Source organism: Moschus berezovskii, chromosome 1 (assembly GCF_049115385.1).
Source record: "Moschus berezovskii isolate FMDL1 chromosome 1, NW_MosBer_1.0, whole genome shotgun sequence".
In the NCBI taxonomy this organism is placed as follows: domain Eukaryota; kingdom Metazoa; phylum Chordata; class Mammalia; order Artiodactyla; family Moschidae; genus Moschus; species Moschus berezovskii.
Window position 1 is genome coordinate 85,605,824 of NC_142460.1, and position 25,271 is coordinate 85,631,094.

A 25,271-nucleotide genomic window follows, 5' to 3' on the forward strand; every position below is an offset into this window, starting at 1 on the left:
ACCAGACGGGAAGCAACACAGGGATGAAAGCTAAACTTTTCTGAGGTCATTTTTCATATGATTTTAACTTTTCAACTCTGTAGTTGTTTTACATATTCAAAACTAAATTAAATTTCAAAAAACAAGCCTGCTAAGTGATGTGCAGGAGAAAACAGCACTGTTGTCAGGTCTGAGGTATTATTAGTTCTGACATCAGGATGCTGTTACTGGGTCTGACTCAGCTTCAAGGCCATCATGTGGTCAGAAGCCTTGAGTTAAGTAACCAACTAAACTAGTGGCAATGAAAAGAATTTGTTCTTAATCAATAAACTTTTCTGAGCTTGTACTCTATGTCAGACTCTATACTAGGTGCTTTGCCTTCTTTATCTTCACAACAGCCTTGTAATATATTATTATATAGTATTATGCCATGTACCAAGATTATAAGATTCATTGAGAAACTAACACTTGAACTCAGGCTTCTTTAATTCCAATGCAAATAATATCACTGAGGATCTTCTATATAACCAGCACTATGCAAGGTATGGAGACTTTATCCTATTCTGTGGAAACAGCCTTATATGGTGAAATAGGACCTTCTTCTTGAAAGGCAGTTCAGTTCAGTTCAGTCGCTCAGTCGTGTCCGACTCTTTGCGACCCCATGAATCACAGCACGCCAGGCCTCCCTGTCCATCACCAACTCCCGGAGTTCACGCAAACTCATGTCCATCGAGTCGGTGATGCCATCCAGCCATCTCATCCTCTGTCGTCCCCTTCTCCTCCTGCCCCCCAATCCCTCCCAGCATCAGAGTCTTTTCCAGTGAGTCAACTCGTCGCATGAGGTGGCCAAAGTATTGGAGTTTCATGAAAGGCAGTAGGGGCCAAACATGAGATCTGCTGCCTCTACTGTCTCTCTCTACTGTTTAAGATCAGAGCTTAATCACTTTAGATGTAAATATATATCCAAGTGAATGTGCAGGTAGTCCCTGAGAAGAGTCACATTGGAAGCTGCAGTCATAATCATAATACATCTTTGTAGCTTGGTGTAGATAACAGATTTCTGTGACCTTAGACAGCAAACAAAAGATTGGATTAGTACCAGGTTTCTCAACCTCAACACTAATGACATTTTGGACTGGGTAACTCGGAGAAGGCAATGCAAGCCACTCCAGTACTCTTGCCTAGAAAATCCCATGGATGGATGAGCCTGGTAGGCAGCAGTCCGTGGGGTCGCTAAGGGTCGGACACGACTAAGCGACTTCACTTTCACTTTTCACTTTCCACTTTCACACATTGGAGAAGAAAATGGCAACCCACTCCAGTGTTCTTGCCTGGAGAATCCCAGGGACAGGGGAGCCTGGTGGGCTTCCGTCTATGGGGTCACACAGAGTTGGACACGACTGAAGTGACTTAGCAGCAGCAGCAACTCTTTGTGGGGGGTTGTCTTATGCTTTGTAGGATATTTAGAAGTGTTCCTGGCTTCCACCCACTAGATGTCAGTAGCCACTTCCCCCACCTGGTTGCAACAACCAGAAGTGTCTCCAGACATTGCCAAATGTCCCCTGGAGAGGGGAGAAGTAAATGGTTCCCAGTTGAAAACAACTGGACTAGATGATCTTTGAAGTCCCTCCCACTTCCAGCAGTCTGAGACTCTGGGATCTGAGGACAGATCATTGATAGGAGGAAAGGGTAAAGAATGGAGGGAGTAGTGAGCTGGGAGAATCCCTTCCATCCTTGTGAAGCAGAGCTAGTCCAGGACTATGACTGTGCTGGGAACGGCCTCTCTTGACATAGAGTCTCCTTCAGCTGATAACTCTTATCCTCATTGCAGCATCTGTACCTAAGAAGGCAGCTCTCGAGAGTACCAAGCCAGGACCAGACATGGTGAGAACACTGGAATGCAGCAAAGGCCTTCCCCTGGAGCCAGGCGCCCAAGTGGAGGAGAAGAAAACCTCAGAAAGCCCCCTAAGCTCTCAGCATTCAAGTGAATTAGAGAAGAAGCTGGATGCAGAGAAGGTGGTGGAGGAGAGTGGAGACATCAGCCAGGTGGCAGCCAGTGCTCTGCAGGAGAACCCTGGGGCCAGAGCCGAAGCAGTGTTTCTCCATGAGATGGTAAGGTAGACTCACTGCCTGGTCCTGTCAGTAGGGTCTTCTTTTTCTCAAGGGCTCTTGGTACAGTTTAAAGTTTTTTGTTGCTGTTTGTTTATTTGTTTGAAGAACCAGTTTCTGCCAAAGAGACTTTAGGGCACAGCGTTCTAATCAGGTCTGGGATCTTTTTTTTTTTCTGCAGTGAACTTTTCAGGGGTCCTGTGGTGATAATAAGTAACCATGCAGCTCAAATTCCCTAGGACAAACTCAGCTCTAAATATTTCTGACCTGAAGACACCATAAATCAGTAATTTGTCCTGGGAATGTAATGACATTCAATCTAGAAAGCAGGACAAAACCTGCTTGTCATGTCCTGGTCCCAAACATGATGACCATTCATGGGGGCCAGCTCTCTCCTTCCAGACATTCTGGATAGACAGTTATCTATGCTTGTTTGTAAAAATCTTCCGTAAGATTTTCAGGATATATTCCTTCCTCCTACGGCTCTGGAGAACTTTAAACATGATTCCAGAGCATACTGAACCTTTTCCACCTTTCAGAGGTGGGATTTTCCAAGGTTCTGGGGGAAGGGATATCATTGCTTAAGCTGAAGTTTGAGGAGGTTTTCCAGGGACACCAAGAGAGGAGTCTTGCATTTGGGAAATAGCCCTGGTGACCTGAGTGTGACCTGGAGGAGTATGCCAGAGGAGAAAAGAACTTTGCCTTTTAAGTAGCTTTCAGGAACTTGGTCTCTAGGGTGTGTATAAAAGGCTTACGGGCTGGAAGTTAGGGCAGTGCAGGGCCACCACAGTGGCCTCCAGAGGGCTGATTAAGGGTTCCTGTAAGATATGTTTGTATTTATAGAAAGAGAAAGATGCAAAGATTATTTTGGGGATTGAACTCTGGGAGGGATAAAGTATGAATGACATTGCTTTAAGAAGCAGATGAAGTTTATGCTAGGAGAACCAGGCTGGATTCATGAAAACAAGTAAAAGCAGCAATTTGTTCATTCATTTAAAAACATGTATTAAATACCTATATTGTATGAGACACACTGCTGAGCACTGGAGTCACTACAGTGTACCAGATGATCACCATCTCTGTCTTCTTGGAGCTGACAGCTTAATAGATAGAAAGATCACGAACCAAGTCTTTTCTAGGATGCTATGGAAATACGGCTTCTGTGGGAGCATGTCACAGGAGGGCCCAACCTAGTCAGGGGAGGAGGGGGCTCATGGGGGTCAGGGAAGGCGTCTCTGAAGAATAGATATTTCTATTCAGAACTTAAGCTAAGAGAAAGGGGTAGGGAGCAGAACAGGGAGGGAGAGACTCCCAGGCAGAAAGAGTAAGATGTGCCATGAATCTGAAATGGGAAAGGGCGCAGAACATTCAAGGAACAAGAACAAGGCTGGAGAATGGGAACATGGACTAGAGAAAGTAAGGCTCAGAGCAAAGCGCAGGTCACGTCATGCAGGGTTGCTTGGAAGGGATTTGGAGCTTAACCTAAGGGCAATGGAAAATCTGATTTTCTCAGAATTTCATAGTTTAAAAAAGAACAACTATTTTATTATTATTTTTTGTTGCGGCACCTGGGCGTTCCCTAATCGTGGTGAGTGGGGGCTACTCTCATTACAGCTTCTCATTGTGGTGGCATCTCTTTTTGTGACACACAGGCTATAGGCATAGGGGCCGTGGTACTTGCAGTGCTTGGGCTCAGTAGCTGTGGCACACAGGTGTTAGTGGCCCATGGCATGTGGAATCTTCCCATACCAGGAATTGAACCCATGTCCCCTGCATTGACAGGTGGATTCTTAACCACTGTACCACCAGGGAAGTCCCATTTTGCTATTTTTCATTCTTTTTTCTTTTAATATGTATCATATCTTTTTTCCATGTGAAATATGTATCTCTTCAGTAGTAAGAAGGGATAGCTGTATTTATTTGGAAAGCAGGTGTCAGGGCAAGAGTTAACATCTCATTCCATTGGGAGAACCTCATTCTTATGAGCCATTGGATCAATCTGAAGTTATGTGAGATCAGGGATTGGGTTGGTTTTATAAGGCAACAATGAACAGGGATTGAGTGCTTATGTTCTGGTGTAGACTAACCTAGATTTCAATCCTGATCTGCTGCTGTGTGACTTTGGCAAAATGTTTAATCTGTTTGAACATAGGTTGCCTCATCTCCAAAATGGGAGTAATTAGAGTAGCATTTATCTTTAGGGTTCTTGGGACAGTTAAGAAAATGCGTTTAATGTGTACTGTGGTACACCGTAAGCATTAATAAACATCCTCAGTTACCATTAATGCTGTATCCTTTCTGTGCTGGGGTAGTGCAGCTGGCAGTGCAGTCCCTTCTCTCCCTGGGAAACTGTGCCCGGTGTCTTTGGTTCTAAAGTAATCAGTTTCTTGATGTTTTTCAGGATGAAGATGATCTGGTCAACGCCCTGATCTGGCCTGAGATTCAACAGGAGCTGAAAATTATTGAATCTGAGGAGGAACTCTCCTCCTTGGCACCACCTGCTCTAAAGATCAGCCCAACTCAGCCTATTCTTGAGTCTAGTCCAGGGCCTTTTGCTTCCCCGGAACCCCCTGGGAGCTCCACCCCAGCTCCAGTCTCCGCCCCTCTGGAGGAGTGGACTAAGAATCCAACCAATCAGAGCACACTGAGCACTTCCACAGCAGCCAATAGAGAAAAGCTGGAGACTGCCAGCATCCTCCTTAGATCTGAGCCAGAGCCCGAAAAGGGCCAGCGCCCAGACCCCGCCAGCCTGACTCCTCTGGAAATAGTTCCATTGGAGAAATCTTCTCCACAAGCAAGGATGGAAGTGGGAGTCCCAGGGAATCTGTCTCCTCTGCTCCCACCTGCTGCTCCCCCTCCAACACCTTTAGAGGAGGAACCTCGAGTCCAGCTATTGAAGAGTGGCCCTGAGAGAGAAGACTCATCTGGGAATTTGAGAACCAATCCATATGCAGACCAACTGAAATCCAAAGGCAGCCCTGGGATCCCCAGTCTTTGTCAGGGAGACAAGCCCTCTTCAGAAGAAAGTGAAAAGCAAAATTCAAAGAGTGCTGCTCCTGAGAGCAAAGGCTCTAGTTTTCCTAGCCCAACCAGGGAGGTCGAGATTTCCCCACAAGGAGAGGAGGACGCAGCCCACTCAGTACAGGAACCCTCAGACTGTGATGATGACGACACTGTGACAGACATTGCCCAGCACGGCCTGGAGATGGTGGAGCCCTGGGAGGAGCCCCAGTGGGTGACAAGTCCTCTGCACTCACCCACCCTTAAAGATGTACAAGAGACCCAGATGCAGGGCCCTCAGGGCCACCAACTAGAAAAGAGGCTTTCTCACAGGCCCAGCCTTCGCCAGAGCCATTCTCTAGATGGCAAAACCATGGTTAAGAGCCAGTGGACTCTCAAGGGTTCCTCCTCCAGCAGCTGTGCTGATCTTGAAGCAGAGAGGAATGCCAACCCCCTGCAGCCCTTGGCACCCAGGAGTGAGATTACTGGGTGGGATGAGAAAGCCATGAGGTCCTTTCAAGAGCTCTCTGGCCTGAAAAGGACAGAGGTTCCTCCTAAGCAGAAGGCACCAGGTGGTTTACAGCCCACATCGGCAGAATCCAGCCCTGTCGGTCTAGCAGAAGGAAAGGAACTGGGGACACACTTGGGGCTACAGAACCCTCAAGTTGAGCATGGTGGTGATCCTGAGCCAGACAGCAGCAAGGAGAACTCACCTGGTGTGCAGGACCACACCTCACCTGGAGAGCATCCCCCTAAGTTCCAGCTCAAGAGCAGTGAGGGTGGGGCCCCGAAGGGGAAAAATAGGCCTTCATCTCTCAACTTGGACTCCACCGTTCCCATCACTGACCTCTTCCGGTTTGAGAATGCAGCCTCATTTGGGTCACCTCAAGTGCACCTCTCTGAGCCAGGAGACCCAAAGGTCACATGGCTGACCTCATCTCATGGTAAAGTAGACCCCTGGAGGGTTTACTCCCAGGACTCTCAGGACCTGGACATGGTTGCTCATGCCCTGACGGGCCGCCGTAACTCAGCTCCTGTGAGTGTGTCAGCTGTGAGAACCTCATTCATGGTCAAAATGTGCCAGGCCAGGGCAGTCCCAGTCATCCCACCCAAGATTCAGTACACTCAGATCCCACAGCCCCTGCCCTCTCAGAGCTCAGAGGAGAGTGGGGCTCAGCCCCTGGAGAGGAACCAAGAGGAACCTGGCTCCACTGGTGGGACCTCTCAGAAACTTATCAAAGATGATTCTCTCTCCTCCTTGGAAAGCCCAAGGGAAGAAAAGCCAAAGCAAGATATAGGAGCCATTGAGTCCTTGCCAGTGGATACCACTGCATCTCACGTGTGCGAGGGACCCACCCTTTCTCCAGAACCAGGTTTGGCCAACATGCTGACCACTCAGGATGCAGTAGTACAGTGTAGAAAGCGCACATCAGAGACAGAACCATCTGGGGACAACCTTGTTTCTTCAAAAATAGAGCGCTCATCAGGGGGTTCTAAGCCTTTCCATAGGTCTAGACCAGGAAGGCCTCAGAGCCTAATCTTATTCAGTCCTCCTTTCCCCATTATGGACCATCCACCCCCCTCATCTACAGGGACAGATTCCAAGGTCCTGCTGTCCCCTATCAGAAGTCCCACCCAGACAGTTTCCCCTGGCCTGCTTTGCGGGGAGTTGGCAGAAAACACATGGGTCACACCAGAAGGGGTTACACTTAGGAATAAAATGACTATCCCTAAGAATGGCCAGAGACTAGAGACCTCAACAAGCTGTTTTTACCAGCCCCAGCGGAGATCAGTGATTCTGGATGGAAGAAGTGGAAGACAAATAGAATGACATCAGTTCGCCTGCTGGTACCTGAGAAGATGTCATGATTCATCTGGAAGTTATTACAAAGGCTCCTTGCCTATATTCCAGGCAGAAGTTATCCAAGTTTGGGCTTATTTTGGCCTCTTCTCTTTCTTTAGCCTTTTGACCATTTATTAATTAGGCCATTTGCCAGGAGAGAGATCAGGGGAAGGACAAGAGATGACATTTAAATAAGCCTACTTGAGCAGGCAGGGAAAGTTCAGGTAAGGGAGAAGGATGAAATGCTGGCCTCCAGTGATATGTGCGGCTTAAACACGTTGCATCACTCCCCCATTGCCATTATCTAGTGCTGTTAACAGGTGGATGTGAGAATATCTTTTGAAAGAGAAACCCTTTGCCTATGTTGACAAATGTTGCTATTGAGGTTTGAAGGCCTCCTATTTACTTCATGCTTTTTAATGCTCTTTAAAGCATGTGTTCTTTTAGAACAGTTTTCTGATAAACTTTGTAAAAGTGTACTATCCAGAGTAGAAACAGGTTTGGAAATGCAAACTAACGTACACTTAGATATCCAAGTGGGTGAATTTACCCATGCCTTCCCTGAATCCCTGCAGACCTGTCCCAGATGGCTGCATACACCGGCATAGAAATTCAGAATGTATTCTCCAGAGCAAACTCTGAGACTGGCACAATTCAAGAAGACTTTCTGGGTCTGGCTTTTATTAATTTGGGGCTCCACTGTCCTGCCTCTGAATTATAAATTCAGTAGTTGGGGAGGATGGGAGCTGAGCTGAGGGTTACCTCAGTGAAATGTGCTGAATCTTCATTTAGGTGTGTGATGGTGATCTGCTCTCCTTCCAATGTCAGAGTTCATGAACAGGATGTCATGATAGAGAAAAACCTCACACATAGGCAGAACTACACTCTAAACTTGCAGTGCTTAAATCAGTGGGACATTCGTGAAAGACACCTCTAGCTCAGCTCCACTCTCCTTCCTCAGCTGGGATCTGAGTATAGGAGAAGATAAGGAGGGAATCCTAGTAGGAGAGAGAAGGACCCATGCAGGGCGGCCATCATTCCCGCTTGATCAGAGCTGTGCTTCTTGATGCCTGCCTTCCTCGTTGTCCCTGCATTGCTGAACAGCAGCTTGGAGGCACTCCTCCCCTTCCTATAGTCGTCCTCACCCACCACCCACCCCAGGTGCTTGGACTTGCTCTTCTCCTATCTGTACGCAAGCAGAAGCAATAAACCAATATGATCTTATTTCAGTTATTCAGAAGGTCAAGTGGTTCTTTCCAACTGGAAAGAGAAAGGAGGATTAACATAACCTGCTGACAGATTTTTGGTGCTTTTTCCTAAAAGGGCTTCTTCACAGGAGCCCTCCTCAAGGCAAAACCCATCGAGGTATCAACACTTTCAGACCTTCAAGGACAACTATCTTGTTTGAGAAACAAAGAAAGTATAGGACTTATTTTTAGCCCTGTGCCCCTCTTCTCAGGTTCAAGGCTGGCTGAACTCTGTCCAGAAGCTCAGTCACTGGACATATTTCTCTTAGGAGCTAGCAGTACCTCTGGGCTGACCTCACAACCGAGGCTGGTACTGGGCTGGTTAAGGGGCTGAACTGAAGTTACCTCCTCTAGTGAGAAATTGGAAGCTGATGCCCTGCAACTGTTACATATTGCTCTCTCTCTTCTTCCGTGATAAGCCTTACTGAGTTTTGAAACCTTGTCCTATACCTTTTAAATCAGTATCTATGGCAGAGATAACTGGCAGGCCAGCCGACGAGCTCTGCTCTCAGAGGGCAGTGGGTGAGCAAGGGGAACAGTTGATAGGCTTTTGGTCTGTTTTTTGCATTCTCATTGGGTGTGCAAGATATCAGACCAACAGCCAGTGAGATTTAAACCCATAAGAAAAGGCCTTCAAGTATAGCATTTTCCCCCCTAGGCAAGCAAGGTGAAGGAGTATAGTGATGTCAGATGAGAAAGGCCACATTCAGATTTTAAAAGGACATTTCTGCCTTATCAAATGTGGCCGGTAGGCTGTCTGTCAATCTCAGTACACTGTGGTATCTATGTGTTGAAAAAGATCATGTTCCAGTTAGGAGGTGAGAGAAGGAGGGAACTGCACTTTTCTTCACCATCAGAACTCTGAGCCGAGTAACTAGTTTATGGTGATTTTAAATTTTTGTTTGTAACACTTAGAGGCTATATTTTAATTTGGGGGTAGACTGGGAAGTCACCATTAACAAGTGAGTTCAACTTGAGGCACCCATGTAGATTTATTAAATGACTGCCATGTTGCATAGATTCTGACATCTTTCACTTGTAGCATCTTCAGGGGTTTTTACGTGTGAATGTCATCATGAAATAACACCTGAAGATGTTCCCTACTCTGAGCTTTCCTGGCCAATCAATCCAGAAGGCCTTGGAAGCTGACTCACCTTCTTGATCAATGTCCTGCTGCTAAAGTGTGGACCTCTCCATCTTCATAAGCTTCCTGGGGCAAGCCTGGCACTGATGACATTCCATTGCATGACAGGGAAAACTCATTACATTTCTCTCTTGAAATTGTTCCCCCCAAATCTGAGATTACCTATCTGGATATCCACTTGGGACTGAAAAATGAACCCTTTTGAGAATGGCTGGATGGAAATTAGACTGCCTGCTTCTATCCAGGGAAAGGAAGAGAAGAAGTGCTGCTGTTTATAGGAGGATCTACACGGTGCCCTAGAAAGGGCTACAGAAACAGATTCTCAAAGGGCTATTGGTCCTCAGCATGGGGGTGGCTGATTTAAAACTTGAATTTAAAGTGAAAAACATGCATATTCTAAAGTTTCAGTGTTAATGGCTTCTTAAGAGGATGATAACCTGTATTTTGGCAAAATGGCCCTCGCAAGCCAACCTTTCCCCCCCTTTTTTGCCAAAATGTACCAGGTAGAAGGAATTTGGCTTTTATTCTCTGCTTCAAATGGAATATGGAGAGTCCTGACCAAAAATCCCATTAAGACACTGTTAGCCTAATCTAAGCCTTAAAATTCAAAATATTGGCCAAGGCAAAATTCCGTATTCTGGGGAGATTAAAAATGTGAACGTCACCCTCAACAGACAGTATTTGGCAAGACCTTAGTACTGTTTGGGCATTTAGAACTCTGAATTCGTGAAGAACCTAATGAAGGATGGCAGCACATGGAATGGCCCATAAGCTACTAGCAGCAGGATTCAGACCCACTAGGTTACCAGATGAAAGCAGAAGGGGAAACAAGTAGCAGCTTAGCATTTTGTAATATAATTGCTAATAGTGTGCGAGTTACCCACTCTCTTTAATCAAATTAAACACAATTACAAATCCAGTAGAAGGTACTAGAAGACATTCAGGTGTTGAGAATTTTGCTTTGATCAATTAACACAATTAGAGTGGTGACTAAGAATAAATAATTCTGAGTTTTTGTGTGGTCTTAGTTAGTTTGGCTGTGAAATCCTCTTGGATCTTTGCAAATAAAACAGGTAACATCAGGGTTCCATACTTCTTGAGAGGGGGTTTTAGACACTTCCATTCATCACAAAATGGGTTAACTCCTGTTGGTGATGAAGTCATAGGTCCAAGTCTAATGTTTAACACATGGTAATAACACTTGCCTCAAGTTGGGTGGAGCAGTCATTTGTCTGCACAGGCCTGTCCTGCCTGAAAAGCTGTTGGGAAACTTGGGATTCATTTGTCTGTGATTGTAATGGGAGAGGTTCAGGGAAGGTCCATTTCCCCCCAGGGACTGATTAGGAGTCACGTTCTACCATGTCTTATCTGATGACAATGTGAATCTTGGGGTTAAGTGTTGCCAGGAGTGTGATCTTAGGCATCTCCAGCAGGAAGATCAGTTCAAAATGTGGAATGACAAAGAATGTGTCCTCCTTTGTCAACACCTTCCTAATAAAGGTAGAAGAGGGAGCAAGTACCTTTCCAACCATGGCGAGAAATGGGAGATGGTGCAAGCATGATGGCTTAAGGTCAGGGTCAGTCCAGATGGTGTAAACTTGGGGCCACCACTGATTTGAGTGACACACAGTAAATCTAGTAGCACTGAAGTTTATGAGCAATACAGGGATCACTTCTAGGAGGATGAGGGTGTAGTAAAATATAAGAAACCCATGAAATACAGAGTCATGTGTTTTACTGGATGAATCACAATGCTTTGTATTAACTTAATGCCATAGTACTTCCTGGCTTATAATTCTGTAAGGTAAAGCACTTTCTCAAAGGAGTCTATTGGAAAGCCACATGATTTCAGCTGTTTGTTGAGCTTGATAAATGTTTCCAAAGATATAATCAAAATGTTTTTCTATTGATTAAATAAGCATAAATATTAAACCTATCCATAGAGACATTAAAGTGTAATTAAAAGATTGTTATGCTTTAAAGTGTACTCTAATAAATGATATATAATGCTCATGATGGCACTGTGAACTAGTGGACATGGGTCATCTACATCAGTAATAGGAAAAGTGGGTTATATGCCTTCTGGCTCATTCTAGTTTGTTTTGTTTGATTTTTTATTACTTCAAGGTTTGGTCTCCTGAAGGCAAAAATCCTGATGATTTGCTTCAGTAAAATTTTCTTGCTTCTGTTATCTTGCATTTTAATAACTGTCAAATATTTACAACTTCACTCTTACTGTTGCAGTCATACAATGTCACCCAAGGTACCCAGTATAAATCAATGAATGTTATAATGAAAAATGAGAAGAAAAAAAAGTTATTCTCAGAACTCCACAGCTTAAGGAGTTACGTGGACCTACCTACAGAAACGTGAACTCACATTTAAGTTTTTCTATTACTTGAGTTAGGGAGGACTATTTGTTTCAGTGATTTTTGTTAATGGTGCTCTGAAGGAAAAAAAACAAAAGTTTGCTATCCTGGCATATATTACCTCAGAAGGGGGTTGCAGGGAGGGGGAAAAGGCACTCAATAAGTTAAATGTCAGGCCTTAAAAAAAAAAATGATACTGCCGAGGCTTACAACTTGATAATATTTGCAGTGAAAAGTAGTTACCAAGAGGATTAAAATTCAAGCATTTTGGCAATATCCTACTTAGAACTTTACACCAGTCAGCCCTGCTCGTCTTCCTTCAGTACTGTTATAAATGCCTTCTTTTCTTATGCACTCCCAGATCCCCACACTCCTGTTTCTCTCTCCTGAGTGAGCCCACCACCCTTCCCCATCTCCATCTCACACTCTCCTGTTTCTCTCTCCTGAGTGAGCCCACCACCCTTCCCCATCTCCGTCTCACACTCTCCTGTTTCTCTCTCCTGAGTGAGCCCACCACCCTTCCCCATCTCCGTCTGGCAACAACAGTTCCCCTCACTCCTAATCTTTCCTCCAGTTCCTCAGGGTCCTCTCCTCCTTGCAGTCTCTTCACTGAATGTTGCCTCCACTTCTTCGACTTCAATAAAATCTTGACATTCACCTGAGGACAATTCTTTCTTTGCCCATTTCTCCCACATTACACAGACTAGGAAAAGCCCAGAAAATTTATCCAGTTTCCCACTCCTGCTTCTGCACCATTTCTTCCCATCTCATACAAAAGTCTCACTACTAGAATTTATGGCATCCAGCTATTTTAATTTTTCCATTCTTTGTGGCCCTGATGGAATCCATGTCCCAGATTTCCAGTCTTTGGTACCAGTCTCCATTTCCTTTCTAACTCATGTCCTGTCATCATCTTGGATGACTTCAATGTTCCTGAGGAAATTTTGCCACAACTGCTTACAGCTTTTGCCTCAACTGTTGCTTCCACAGTTACACATCAGGCTGTTTCATAACACAGAAGTCTGTGATCTTAAACTCCCATATTCCTTTCTCAGAACTTCTCTTTTTGCTTCATTTCTTCTACTCACTCAAGATCACGAATGCCTGCCCCAGCCTGCCTCTATCTGATGGCCATTACCCCCACCAGACTTCATCCTTAGCCTTTCCAGACCCCAAGTACATCATTACATCATCTGTTATTCTCATAACATCCTTGGCCACTCATCCTTCAGCTATACCTGCACGGCAAACCTCCAAACCAGGAGCAGGACTCTCACCACCCAGCTTCTCTACTCTTTTACTGTTATTGAGCTCGACTAGAGAAAATCATAAAACCATGATGAAAGCCGTTGTAAATTTATGGTTTATCACCTCAGCAGTGGCCTCATTCTCAAAACTCACACAGTATTCCAGATGGACCACTCCTTCCAAAACCTAATGACTTTGTACTTCACAAGTTTATACAGGCTTCCCTGATAGCTCAGTTGGTAAAAGAACCCACCTGCAATGCAGGAGACCCCAGTTTGATTCCTGGGTTGGGAAGATCCGCTGGACAAAGGATAGGCCACCCACTCCAGTATTCTTCAGCTTCCCTTGTGGCTCAGCTGATAAAGAATCCGCCTGCAATGTGGGAAACCTGGGTTTGATACCTGAGTTGGGAAGATCCCCTGGAGAAGGGAAAGGCTACCCACTCCCGAATTCTGGCCTGGAGAATTCCATGGACTCCATAGTAGGGTCACAGAGTCAGACATGACTGAGCGACTTTCACAAGTTTATGCTGAAGATATGTCTTCTCCACCTCACACATGCTGGTCTCTTTATTCAGGTGTGTACCTAAACTTCTGAGAGGACGCACTCCACCTTCATGCTCCATTAAATTTCTCTTGCTAAAGTTACCAGTGGTATCACACCAAAGCCAAGTCAATTCTTGACTTACCTCATATTCAATACTGTAATCATGACTCTCTGGAACCTCTTGATTCAGCTTATCTCTTGGACTTCCATTCCCTTTGATTCACTTGAAAGCTTCCTCTTCCCTTGTATGTTGTTATTCATCAGAATCCTGTACTCTTTGCACTCCACATGCTTTCCCTACATTACTGTATTCGTGTCCATAGCTTTTTTTATCACCCAGTAGTGGTGACACCCCACCCTCACTTTTCCCGTTTTCTCTTACATGGACTTTGAAAACGGTTGGCTAACTGATCTCCCTGCTTTAAGTCTCACATTCCCCCATTCTCCAAGCCTAGCCTATGTACAGCTGCCAGTTATCTAAGATAGTGGTTCTCATCAAAATCCCCTGGAGGGTGTGTTCAAACAGACTGTTAAGTAGTCAGTTTCTGACTCAGTTCAGGGGTAGGGCTTGATAATTTCCCAGGTAGGTGACCCTTATGCTGCTGGTCCAGAAATTACACTTCCAGAACCCTTGACCTGAGAACTCTGGGTCATCCTAAGCCCTCATCTTAAAATCTCTCATTGGATGTCCTACTGCCCACTTTAGAGTTATCTTAAGAGACTGTGAAAAGTATTTATTACTGGGATTCACCCTCAAGATCCTTGGTAGATCTGATGCAGCCCAAGAATCACTCCTTTGACAATCTGCGACCTATAAGATAATAAAAATCTGAACCACTTAATGTGGAATTCAAGTTCCTCTGCAATCTATTCCTTGCCTAGCTCTTTAGCAGTACTGAACTCTTCCTTAAAATCTGAGTTTTTGTATATACTGTTCACATTGCATGAGCCCTCCCTTCCTCCCTCATCTCTGTAGTAAACGAGAGCTCCTTCAAAAGGCATCACGTGTGTGACTGATGCAGTGTAGCATCCCGACAGTACAGCTCCCCAGCAAAGTTGATCACCTTCCTGCACTCTCTTGCATGTACTTCCTTGACTAAGCACCTTTGTGTTATAACTGACTGACTTCTCTGCCTTCTAGTTAATGCACTCTGAACATCAGCATCTCTGGTACTCAGCAGCATTTAGCACATGGTAATTGCTCAATAAATAGAAATGAGAGGGATTGTGTAGAGGTAACTGATAGGGAGGGAAGGGAAAGCAGCCTAGGGAACATGGAATCGCAGTAAACATGTTGAGGAGTTTCCATCATGCTAATGCACGTTACCCGCCCTCCTTCACTCAGACACATTTACTCACCTTAAGCCATCCAGACAACTGGGCAAGCATCTTCCCTTTTGCAGTATCCCAAGTTCACCTAACTGACCTATACCATTTTCTTCACACACCATTTCCCGATATTTAACAATTTTTAAAAAGCTATTTAATGGGCATGCATCTCCCCCATCACTAAATAAAGATGGTGTCCTTTCACATGACCCCTAAGAAACAGGATATACAAGTAACTAGTAATTCTCTCCTCTGAATGTGACACCTACAAATGTCAGCTAAAATAGGTAGACGAAACTGAAGGGTTTTATCTCTGATGCTGTCGTATCTGGAAGGAGAAGGGGAGGTACTGTCCAATTCCGTTAATCCAAATGTATTTGTATTTATTATATTCGCTCATTTGTTTGGCCAGGCTGGCATCTGGTCCTTCTGTGCTACTTCTGGAGAACATAGCCAAGACAAGTCAAACTGGAAGGAGGAATCATGTCAGCTTTCAAGACCAGCCTATTAATCTCTAATCAGTTATCTGGGCTACTTTACAGTGACAGAACCCATTTGGGGTCATTGTGACCAAACATCTTTGTGCCTCGGCCACCCATTTTACTCTTAGCTGTCAAGTAATCTCATCAAAATATTAGTCAAAAGAAGCATATCTTGGGACTCCCCCCGTGGTCCAGTGGTTAAGACTCCATCTTGCAATGCAGGGGGCATGAGTTCAATCCCTGGTTGGGAATTAAGATCCCACATGTCATGCAGTGTGGCCAGAAATAAAATAATAAAATTTTAAAAATTAAAAAAAGAAGCGTATCATCAACACTCTAAGGAAAATACACCGAAATGGCAGCTTTGTTACCTTCCCCCACTCCAAGAACCACCATAGGTAGGCTGAACCACTTTACAAACACAACCAACACACTGGTTGTTATTTTTCCAGTGTACCAAAATTGCTCGGGCTTCCCAGGTGGCACTAGTGGTAAAGAATCCACTTGCCAAGGCAGGAGACTTAAGAGATATCGGTTCAACCCCTGGGTCGGGAAGATCCCCTGGAGGAGAGCATGGCAACCCACCCCAGTATTGCCTGGAGAATCCCGTGGACAGAGTCGTCTGGTGGGCTACAGTCCACGGGGTCACAAAGAGTTAGACACGACTGAAGCAACTTAGCACAGAGCACACAAAATTGCTCCTACCTGAGGGACTGTCTCCTTGAGGATGCCTTCCATTGGTGCCTTTCCTAGCACTACTTTCTTATTCTAATTTTCTCTTTACCACACTTATCACTACTAGCAAGAGACATTACATATGTTTACTTACAGCGTATCTCGCACCTCCCACTCTGCATACTGTAAGCTCCATGGGTAGGGCCTTTGCTTTTCTTATCTGCTTCTGTATCCCCAGTGCCTAATAGTGCCCGGTGGTCAACACATTATCTGTTGAATGACTGAACACACTCAGAACAAATTCCAAATAATGTAACTTAAAAAAAAAGTATATCCATCAAAATTTAAGGAAACAATGGTCACACACAGCGGTCACTTTGAGTAGCTATATACACACCTATTCCTCACAGTGCTGTCTTTGCCGAAACCTGCTGGGAACTCTTTCAGAGCCTGTAGAGGAATTATATGATTATTTGTTTGATTTACTTCATAAGCTATATTGTGTTTCAGCTGTCTTTGCTGAAATCTGTTGGGAACTGTTTTCAGAGCCAATATAGGAATTATACGATTGTTTTTACTTCATAAGCCATATTGTGTTTCACCAAAAGCTTCACAGTGTAAAAACGTCAAAATGAATACAGAAAACACATGAAAATGTATTTCAGGCTCTCAAGACAAGGCTCAGAAATTTAGTTGACTCGTAACATCAACTGACTAAGTATATCCCCTTTCAAGAAAATGGACTGAAAGGGGTTAATACTCACAGACATAAAGGTTCTGGAGTATGAAATTAAGAACACAAACAGATCAAACTACTTGAGGACAAAGAGGTAACTTTTCATATTTCCCTTCCACTCAAAACTCCAAAAATGCCATGGTAGGGGAGTCGCTGCTAGACTGCATCCATTCCTCTAGTTACTTGGGTGTCTTCAACCTGCCAGACCCCAGGCCAGGGGATCTGTGCTCATCTTCTCCCACTGATCCAGTCACACCCAGCTTCTTCATAAGTTTGGGCACTCTATGCTGTCCTTAAAAGTATTTCAAAACAGCTAACAAGAAAAGGAAAATCTTTTCAAGCAAAAGAAGTGGAAGAACAGGGAAAATGAGAGTAATATCCTGTTTTAGGATAAGAGCGTTCACAAAAGTATATTTAAATGTCATAGGGCAGACAGAACGCTGAGTTCCTACCTCAGAAATGCTTCTTCCCAGAAGGCAACAAAGAGAACCCCACCAGGACTTAAACCCACTCTTGCCCCATGCACTCCAATACCATCTGCCAGTCAAAAAACAAAACAAAAGATACTGAGCGCTTTCAGGCAACTCCACTGATCTCTCTGTAACAACAAGGCCAACCAAAGACTAAAGATGAGGAGGACTGGAAGGAAAGCAGACACACAAAAGGTACCACGTCAAGTGATATATGAAATGTGTTCAGAAATGAATGAGTTATTCCAGGGCCATACAAACAAGTCAATCTCTTTACTAGAGAGGTACACCTCTCCTCTGTATATCATTCAAATATACTAACACATGAAAGATCACATCACCTTGTTTATGGATACATTTAATATCCCTTGCCCTTCCCACCTTTCAAAACATAATAGTATACAAAATATAAAATATCTTAAATATTTATAAAAATCGCAAGAAAAAAATAGAACGTATGAAAATATTTTTATCTGAGTTCTCCCTCATTGTTGAGAGGCAGCTTAGTTTGCCTTGAGTTCATAACTGTTGAGCGGATAGGAGTATGCCCTGCCTAATACTATTCTGTCCCGGAGAAGCTTAAATAAAACATAGTAGTTGCAGAAGAGGATGAGAGCCATGGAAAGTGTGTGGTTCCACTTCTCCGATCGCAGCAAGGAATAGAGCTGGTAGAAGACAACACTGCCCTCAATAAGGATAAGCAGATTTAACAGCCTCAATGGACGATGAAACAGGAACTGCAAGGAAGTGAAAAAGCAAAATGTTACTTCATAGAAAAGATGGCAGTTATTCTCACATTTTTTTCTAAAATCATTTTACAGTTATAGGCTCCTATGTACACTAACAAGAAGATCTGTTAATTGAATGTCAATCAAGCTATTTTTGCTATAGAGATCCAAACCCACTCTTTTTTGCTCAAGGTATAATGAAATACATTTTATTTCAATACCCCTGAGACACAGAAAGGGATTTATCCAAAAGAACTCTTTCTCAATAAACAAAAAAGTTTCTTCTAGATTATGTCTTATTTCAAATATTTTATTTAAGATAACCACTTAAAATGCAACTGCTTAAAAATGTAAAAATCGTTGTTTGTGGGCTGATCTAAGACATAAACACCTACATTAAACAAGTATGGAGGAAGGAGTGGTAATATAAGTTGAAATATCAATACAGTAATTTCTTAATTTTTTCCTTAAACTGTTACCCACCAAGCTGTTTTCTTTTGCCCAGTTTTTCTGGATATTGAGAAGTAGAGTATACAAAGACAGAACATTGACGAAGGATGGAAAAATTAGTTAGAATTAAGAGACTGGCTAAACACAGAGCTCCAAATTAATCAGTCTAAGAGGCTGAATCCTAGTTGACTAATAAAAATGCATTATGAATAGAAGACAGTGGTCACAGACTGCAAACTGTGCTAATGGTAGTATATCAGATCTAGAAGAGTAAGTTAGACCTCGGGGCTCAAATCTGAGAATAAAGCCAAATAAATCACCACAACAGCTCTGAAAGGTTTAACTGGCTTCTCAGGATTCTTCTGCAGGAGAAAGAACATGTTTACCCTGGATTTTATTACATGATCTCCAGTAATACCATGTATAATACTGGCTCAGAATTAACATTCTAAAAAAAAAAATCAGGGAATTTCAGATTCTGTGGCAATTATAGCAAATATAATTAAATGTGTAGGTAGGCTATAAATTGAATGAGTGAAAAATGTGAGGATAGCCACAGTTACAGGTAGCAGGCCCATTCTGAACTTCGGTGTGCCTTAAAAATCATTTCTGAAAATGTAAATGATGCAAATTCCTAGGATTCTTCAGAGATCTGACTCTAAAGGACCCAATCACCACTCTGAGAAGCGCTGATTTATGTGTTTGGTCACACAAAATCAGTAATAAGTTCCTTAATCTTTCTTCTATGGTTTCCACCTGATTCTTCAGCTGTCCAACACTAGCAAGGAAAATACTTATTTTCCAAGCAGGAAACTTTAATAAACTATCTGGTTGCTGTCGGCTTCCAGGGGACCGCAATGGCCAACAGTGCCATTAACAGCCTGTGGAATTCAGCTGGCTGAATGAAATATTCTGTGTGGAAACCAGATGTTTGTGCAGTTATAACCTAAGTCCACTCCATCTTAAGGCAATCCCACAGGAGTCAAAGAGATTGTTGTAGTTCCCTCATTCAAAGGCCTTCCACCTCAGCCCACCCACCCCTACTTATAAGCATCCTTCGCTGATGCAAGTTTCCAGTATTTAATGAAAAAGTCCTTTAGTAGTGAACACTTGCAGAACCAGAACGTCCAAGTACCCGCATAAGGAACTGGGAGGGATGAAGGGAGGGATGGGAGGGAGAAAGGGATTCAAGCATCAAATGAATGAATAAATGAATGAATGAATAAAATCTACCAATTCTTTTTCAGAATATGATCTCCATTCAAAGGCAAAGCACTGCACTTTGGGCATTTTTACTGAACACAGTTCCCTGCGTGTACCTTCTACTCCCCACTCCCATTAATCAGTTTGTCTTTAATAAGTAAATATTTCTCCCTCCTAGAGCCACAATTTCTGGAAAACTGAAAGATCAAACAGAACATAACCCAAGATATAAATCAAATGGGACAGAAACTGGCTTTAGTGGGTATCTGTTGCTTTTTTCCTTTCAAACTTTTAAGCCTTTTTTCCTTTTAATTCGAAAAAAGGTAAAGACCACAGATCATGCCATCTGCCTGTGTTTCAAAGGGGAAGTCTAAGTATTTTAAGGAGATGATATACATGAGAAATACCAAAAAATAAAATCATCACATTATCACTATATTAAATATTGCTTAATGATACACAGTATAATAGGGATACCACTAAACCAAACTACTACAAAATTAAAGAAGGTAAGATGAAAATGGAAGTCTTAAATTAATTGTGTACTTCTTTCAAGTAATACTAGACTCAACAAATTCCATTGTAACTAGAGAAACCAGTCAAGCTATTAAAGTTGAGATACTGGCATTTCACCTTCAGTCTGCCTTTCAGAAGTATTCTGAAAGGACAGAGGCCTTTAAAGTAGTAAAATAATTACCCTGTATTAATGTCCTAGTATGTGCTATACTCTGTGCTAGATGTTTACACACAGAGTGGCCTCCTAACACTCCTAAGCTTATGTTTGAAAAGAAATAAGCGGTACTTGCATAAAAGCGGGCATGGGATACATCTGAAGGCACCGCCACGTTGTAAGGCCCCACGGCTCTATATAAGCATCTGCTGTGTCGCACCAACACCCCTTGAGGCCATATTGTATTTTCTGACCAACTAAGGGAGAAAGAAATGCAATGTTAGCATATTGGCAATTACAGATAAGATAGTGCCTGGCAAAACCAGCTATGTTTCTATGGAAAGGATTAAGTATTCAAGTCTTCATCTGCCTGAATTCTGAAAAGACAGTAATTCCATGGTCAGACTGGAAGAAGTTAGAAAGGATTTATTATAACTTCACTGCTATATAATAGAGAGAAAAGTTAACTGCAAAGTTAACTCAGTGTCAAAGGACTTAAGAGGCTTAGGAGAACAAGCAGAAACAAATATGTAAGAAAGGCATCTATGAGCCAGGAAACTGTAAGCAGGTGGACTGTCACCTCAATCCCAAGTGAGCAGAGTCCACTGGTGGAAATGCTAGAGGGAACAAACAAGAAGAGGAAAGTGGATGGTAACAAGATGAGCGCAGAAATTATCGAACTAGCATGACATTTACTGCAGAATTACATCCCTCAAGCTACAGAAAATCTATTCATTTATCACACATTTCAAGTGCTTCATATTGTGAGAAGCTATACAGAGATACACAAGGTACCAACACACAGACTTTTCTTTTTACTGCTTTCCTGGTTTATTTTTATAGAGGTTTCTCTAGGAAAAAGAAGTTACGGAAGAAGCGTCATTCTTTCCAGCACCAACATAATGGAGTTGGGGTGGGGATGGGGGATCTTCAGGTTAAACTTTTTAAAAAAAAATCTAAGTTAATTCATCTCTTCCTGATTTTGGAAAGGTTAGTTTCCTAGAGTAAGAACTGGAACAGCATTTTAAATATGTTAAAGAAAAAAAAAGTCTAGCACCCTGAAGCTTTCTCAGTTCAGAAAATGTTCCATCAGCCTTGCTCACACTTACCAGCATTAAAGTGAAGACACACCTCATGGCCATGTGCCATCAGGAGCCTGAAGATGTACAGTACTAGCACTGTGCATTGGATTTTCAATTTTTATTGAAATCTGTCCTTTGCCCACAGTCAGGTTTCTTTTCAGCCTGGCCCAATCTCTTTCAGTTCCTGGGCTTGAAGGCCTGTGCTAATCTGTATCAGACATCAAGGCAAATAATTGAAGGGAGCACTCTGAGGGGAAGAGGGGAAGGGAATGTCACCTTTAATTAGGACACCTTTAATTTCCTAATTTAATTAGGAAAGAATTTCTAGGTGATGAAATTTGTGAAATGTTCAAATTACAAAAGGGAGGAAGATGAAGATGGTCCAGGTCTGAGAGAAAGGCATGATGAAGGGCTCAGAAGCAAGACAATAAAAGGATTCTAAAGTCAGTCATTTTGGACCATAGGGACCATGCAGAGAAATGACTGACGGGGGACACAATGAAAGGAATACTCAGAAAGAACTCTATTAGGGACAGTTTTCATTTGAATATAGGAAAAGCAGAGCAACATTCATTAGTGAGTTTAGGAAAAGAAATGCACAAAGATGCAGGTTAATACAACAACAAAACAAAAAAACAAAAATAAGTAAACAAAAAATAAAAATGCTGGCTAGGAAAATTATTAGAGCAAATTTACATTTATTAGAAAGAAAAGACAAAAGAAGCAAAGTCCAGCTGCCTAAGACAATTAGGTAGCAGCTATTTAGCTGTGGCAATGAAAACGAGAAGATGAATCTCACAGTCTTCCAAAGAAAATTAAAAATACATCATGAGTCTTTGAATTTGGGCAAATGGTTAGGACTGAAAGAAAACTCCAAGATGATAGTTTGGGAAACAAATTACACACTCTAGAGTGACTGGGCAGTTGAAAGGTAGAAGGCATTTGAGGAGGGACTGGGGATGGTGGTGGAAATGAGTTAATGTTCCCTGCTTTCAGTTTAGAGTGATGACAAGCACCCATGTGGGCAAAAACTAAAAATTAAATGTTCAAAGCCAAGAACAAGAATGACATACAAAGCAAATAAACATGGTCAGCAGCATGTAAAAGGTGTTAAATGGTTTTATCCTCTAACCTACTTACATGTGCTGTGGAGCATTGCTGTAGGAGCCATGTTCAAGCTTCTGCCACTTGCCCAGGTGAGCAGCTGATTTATGCAGCAAATCACAGTACTTGGATGGCAGCAGCTGTGTGGTGAGCATGACAAAAGCATTGATCCACACCATAATGAGGTGCTCACATGACCAGCGCATATCATAGTACTGGGTACTCTGGAAGAGATCAGAAGAGAGAGAAATGATCCATGTACTGGTGAGCAAGAAGGCAGGGATGGGTGCGTGTACATACGCCCTGCAGACAATGCCACTCTGAGTCACACATGCATTTGCTGTCCTGCTGTCCGTGCAGAAAGTTCAAGAGCAGAGTCCTCCAAAATCCTTCAACCTGACTTTCTGGTTGCATGAGTTAAGAGTTGGGAGGGAGAGGCAATGATATTACTTTAAGTCCTTCCTTTCTAGAAGAAGTGAATGGTCTCTGTGAATGACCACTCCAGCTGCAGATGTGCTTCTCAATAGGTGAAGGAAGGGCACTAAAATGACCCGAAAGATTTTGGGCCCAAGTGACATCCAGACCATTTTTCTCTTCTACCAAAATAAAGTTTAAATAAAGGTTAGATTAAATTCAAGGAAACTCCTGATGACCATGTTAAGATCAACCATGGCAGGCTGTATTTTACTGAAACTTCAGTCCTCTTACACTACCATATACTGATTCTAAGTACAAGTTTATTCTTTCCAGAAACTGGGGGTGAGGGAAATCTAAAAAAAAAAAAGAAAGAAAACAAGAGGGGACCACCACGGGTGCATCACAGATATGGAAATATCTATCCACCAACCAGGTATTAGTGCACTCCAGATGCAGCCGAACTCCACCATCCAGGCTGCCAAAGGGGAGACAGAGAAAAGGGGGATTAAATAAGAAATACCCAGTTTATGTCATCCACACACAAATCCAGGAAGCACAGAAAAGCACGTAACCACTTACCTTCACAAAACACAGGGGAAGAAACGCAACATAGTAGGCACTGAAGAGAGAGTTGAAGAGAACTTCCTTGATTCTGTGGTTGAAATCTGCTTTCAGACATTCTACTTCATTGCGAATGAGGTCAGGAGACAGTGGGCAGCTGTGGGTGGGGATGGGCGTGGCATTATTAAACTGTTCTTTTAGAGACTCCAGCAATAAGGAGAGGAAGTCCTTGGATTTCGCCAAGCCACCCACAGTCGAGGCACTTTCCTCTACTGCCTGGTGCTGAACCACATAGGGAAAGTCTGTGAGAAGGAGATGAGCTCTACTATCTTGGTGGAAACAGCAGAGAGGAACATAAACACCAAACCTGTAGAAAAACAGGAGTATGAAAATGAGACCACAGATGCCACCAAATATCAGATTTCATAACTATGTTAGTAAAATAGTCATGATTCTTCAGAATGAACCTAATATAATGGGGACTTGGCTGATGGTAAATTCATTATCTGGGAAGTTCTTTAATTTCTTCCCACAAAGGCAATATATAGTCACTATAGGATAAGAAACGACAAAAAAAATCATGACAATTACCTAAAAATCATTCTTATAATTTTTACAATTGGGTGCATAGGCTTTATATTTTTTCTGTGTTTAGTTTCACACAGTATAAACTGTTTTGTATACTACTGTTTTAACTTTGGGTGTGTGATTATGTAGCTTGTATGCACTGAGCATTTTCTCGTGTCATTAAATGTTTTTGTTAACAATTCTAAAAGGTACTACAGTATCCTCACATAGCTATACCATACTTTACCTATTTCTGTCTTGTTAGAAACATATTATTTCTTATTTTCCACTATTGTAATTACCAGTGGAGTAAATAATTTCCATCTTTGTGTACATCTGGTATTTTTTGAAGGGTTGCCTTTTACTTCCAGTTTTCTCTTCTTTGAGACGGGGCTCCCCTGCCTCCCCACAACATCACCCATATCACCATCCTAGTTCCCCTTGGTTATTTTTCTCCACTGAACTGGTAAGATCATGTATTTTATATGTTTATTAGGTTTTTGTTTTTTTTTCCCGTTGATCTAACCTCCCCTTTCTACAATGTAAAAAGCTCCAGGAACCAGAGATTTTAGTCTGTTTATTAGTTCACTGCTATATATATATCCTTGATACCTATAATAGAGGCTGAAACATGGTAGGCACTATATAAATACCTGATAAGATTAATAAAAACAATTTAGAAGTACAATAAATAAATTTTTACAGGTAAAATCACTTGACCTAGAGGACTAAAATTTGTGAGACTTTTCATAACTTCTTAGTTACTCCAAACTTTGGTTCCTTAAAAACATTTTAAACACTTCCCTAAGTCTTAAGAAACTTCCACATTGTAACCTAGGTCTATATTATAAATAAAGTGGTCATTTCACTGATATAAATTTAGATATTAAAAATAGCAAATAAAAAGACATCTTATTTAGTTTTATTTTTAAAAAATTAACAAATGTCACTTGTTCATAGTTCCCTATAGAGGGAGAGAGGATGAGTTTATTACTAATTAAGAGGACGGTGAGCAGCAGCTCTGTGATCCAAAGTGAATGTGCCCTGGAGTAGCAGAATGGGAGGGGAGTAAATGCAAAAGTATCAGGCAGAAAGCACACATGTGCAAAATTGCAAAAGCTAGAGAAGGCTGCAAGTTCAATACTGCTGAAACCGAACATGCAGGAGTCGGGGTGAGAGCTGGGGTGTGTAGGAAATTGCAATGATGGCCCCATTCTTTACCCTTCCCAGTAGTTTCACCCACTGTCACGTGACTGCACAGCCGTCCTTCCACGTGTGCAGTGACCCTGCCTAATCTCTGTGCTGCGCTCAA

The 25,271-nt window shown here is 42.6% G+C and overlaps 2 protein-coding genes across 2 annotated transcripts in view; one reads left to right on the top strand and one right to left on the bottom strand.

The window, feature by feature from the left end:
- Positions 1-11,335, top strand: part of ARHGAP31 (Rho GTPase activating protein 31) — a 124,816-nt gene extending 113,481 nt beyond the window's left edge. The window contains exons 11-12 of the mRNA XM_055432176.2: positions 1,811-2,091; positions 4,490-11,335. Coding sequence (XP_055288151.2) covers positions 1,811-2,091; positions 4,490-6,919 — 2,711 coding nt within the window. The 3' untranslated portion in view covers positions 6,920-11,335. The remainder of the gene's footprint in view (positions 1-1,810; positions 2,092-4,489) is intronic.
- Positions 11,336-17,519: 6,184 nt separating this feature from the next.
- The window catches only part of TMEM39A (transmembrane protein 39A), a 30,025-nt gene continuing 22,273 nt past the window's right edge, over positions 17,520-25,271 (bottom strand). Inside the window, exons 6-9 of the mRNA XM_055432315.2 lie at positions 23,411-23,759; positions 22,451-22,638; positions 20,365-20,485; positions 17,520-17,914 (exon numbers count right to left, since the gene is read on the bottom strand). Coding sequence (XP_055288290.1) covers positions 17,681-17,914; positions 20,365-20,485; positions 22,451-22,638; positions 23,411-23,759 — 892 coding nt within the window. The 3' untranslated portion in view covers positions 17,520-17,680. The remainder of the gene's footprint in view (positions 17,915-20,364; positions 20,486-22,450; positions 22,639-23,410; positions 23,760-25,271) is intronic.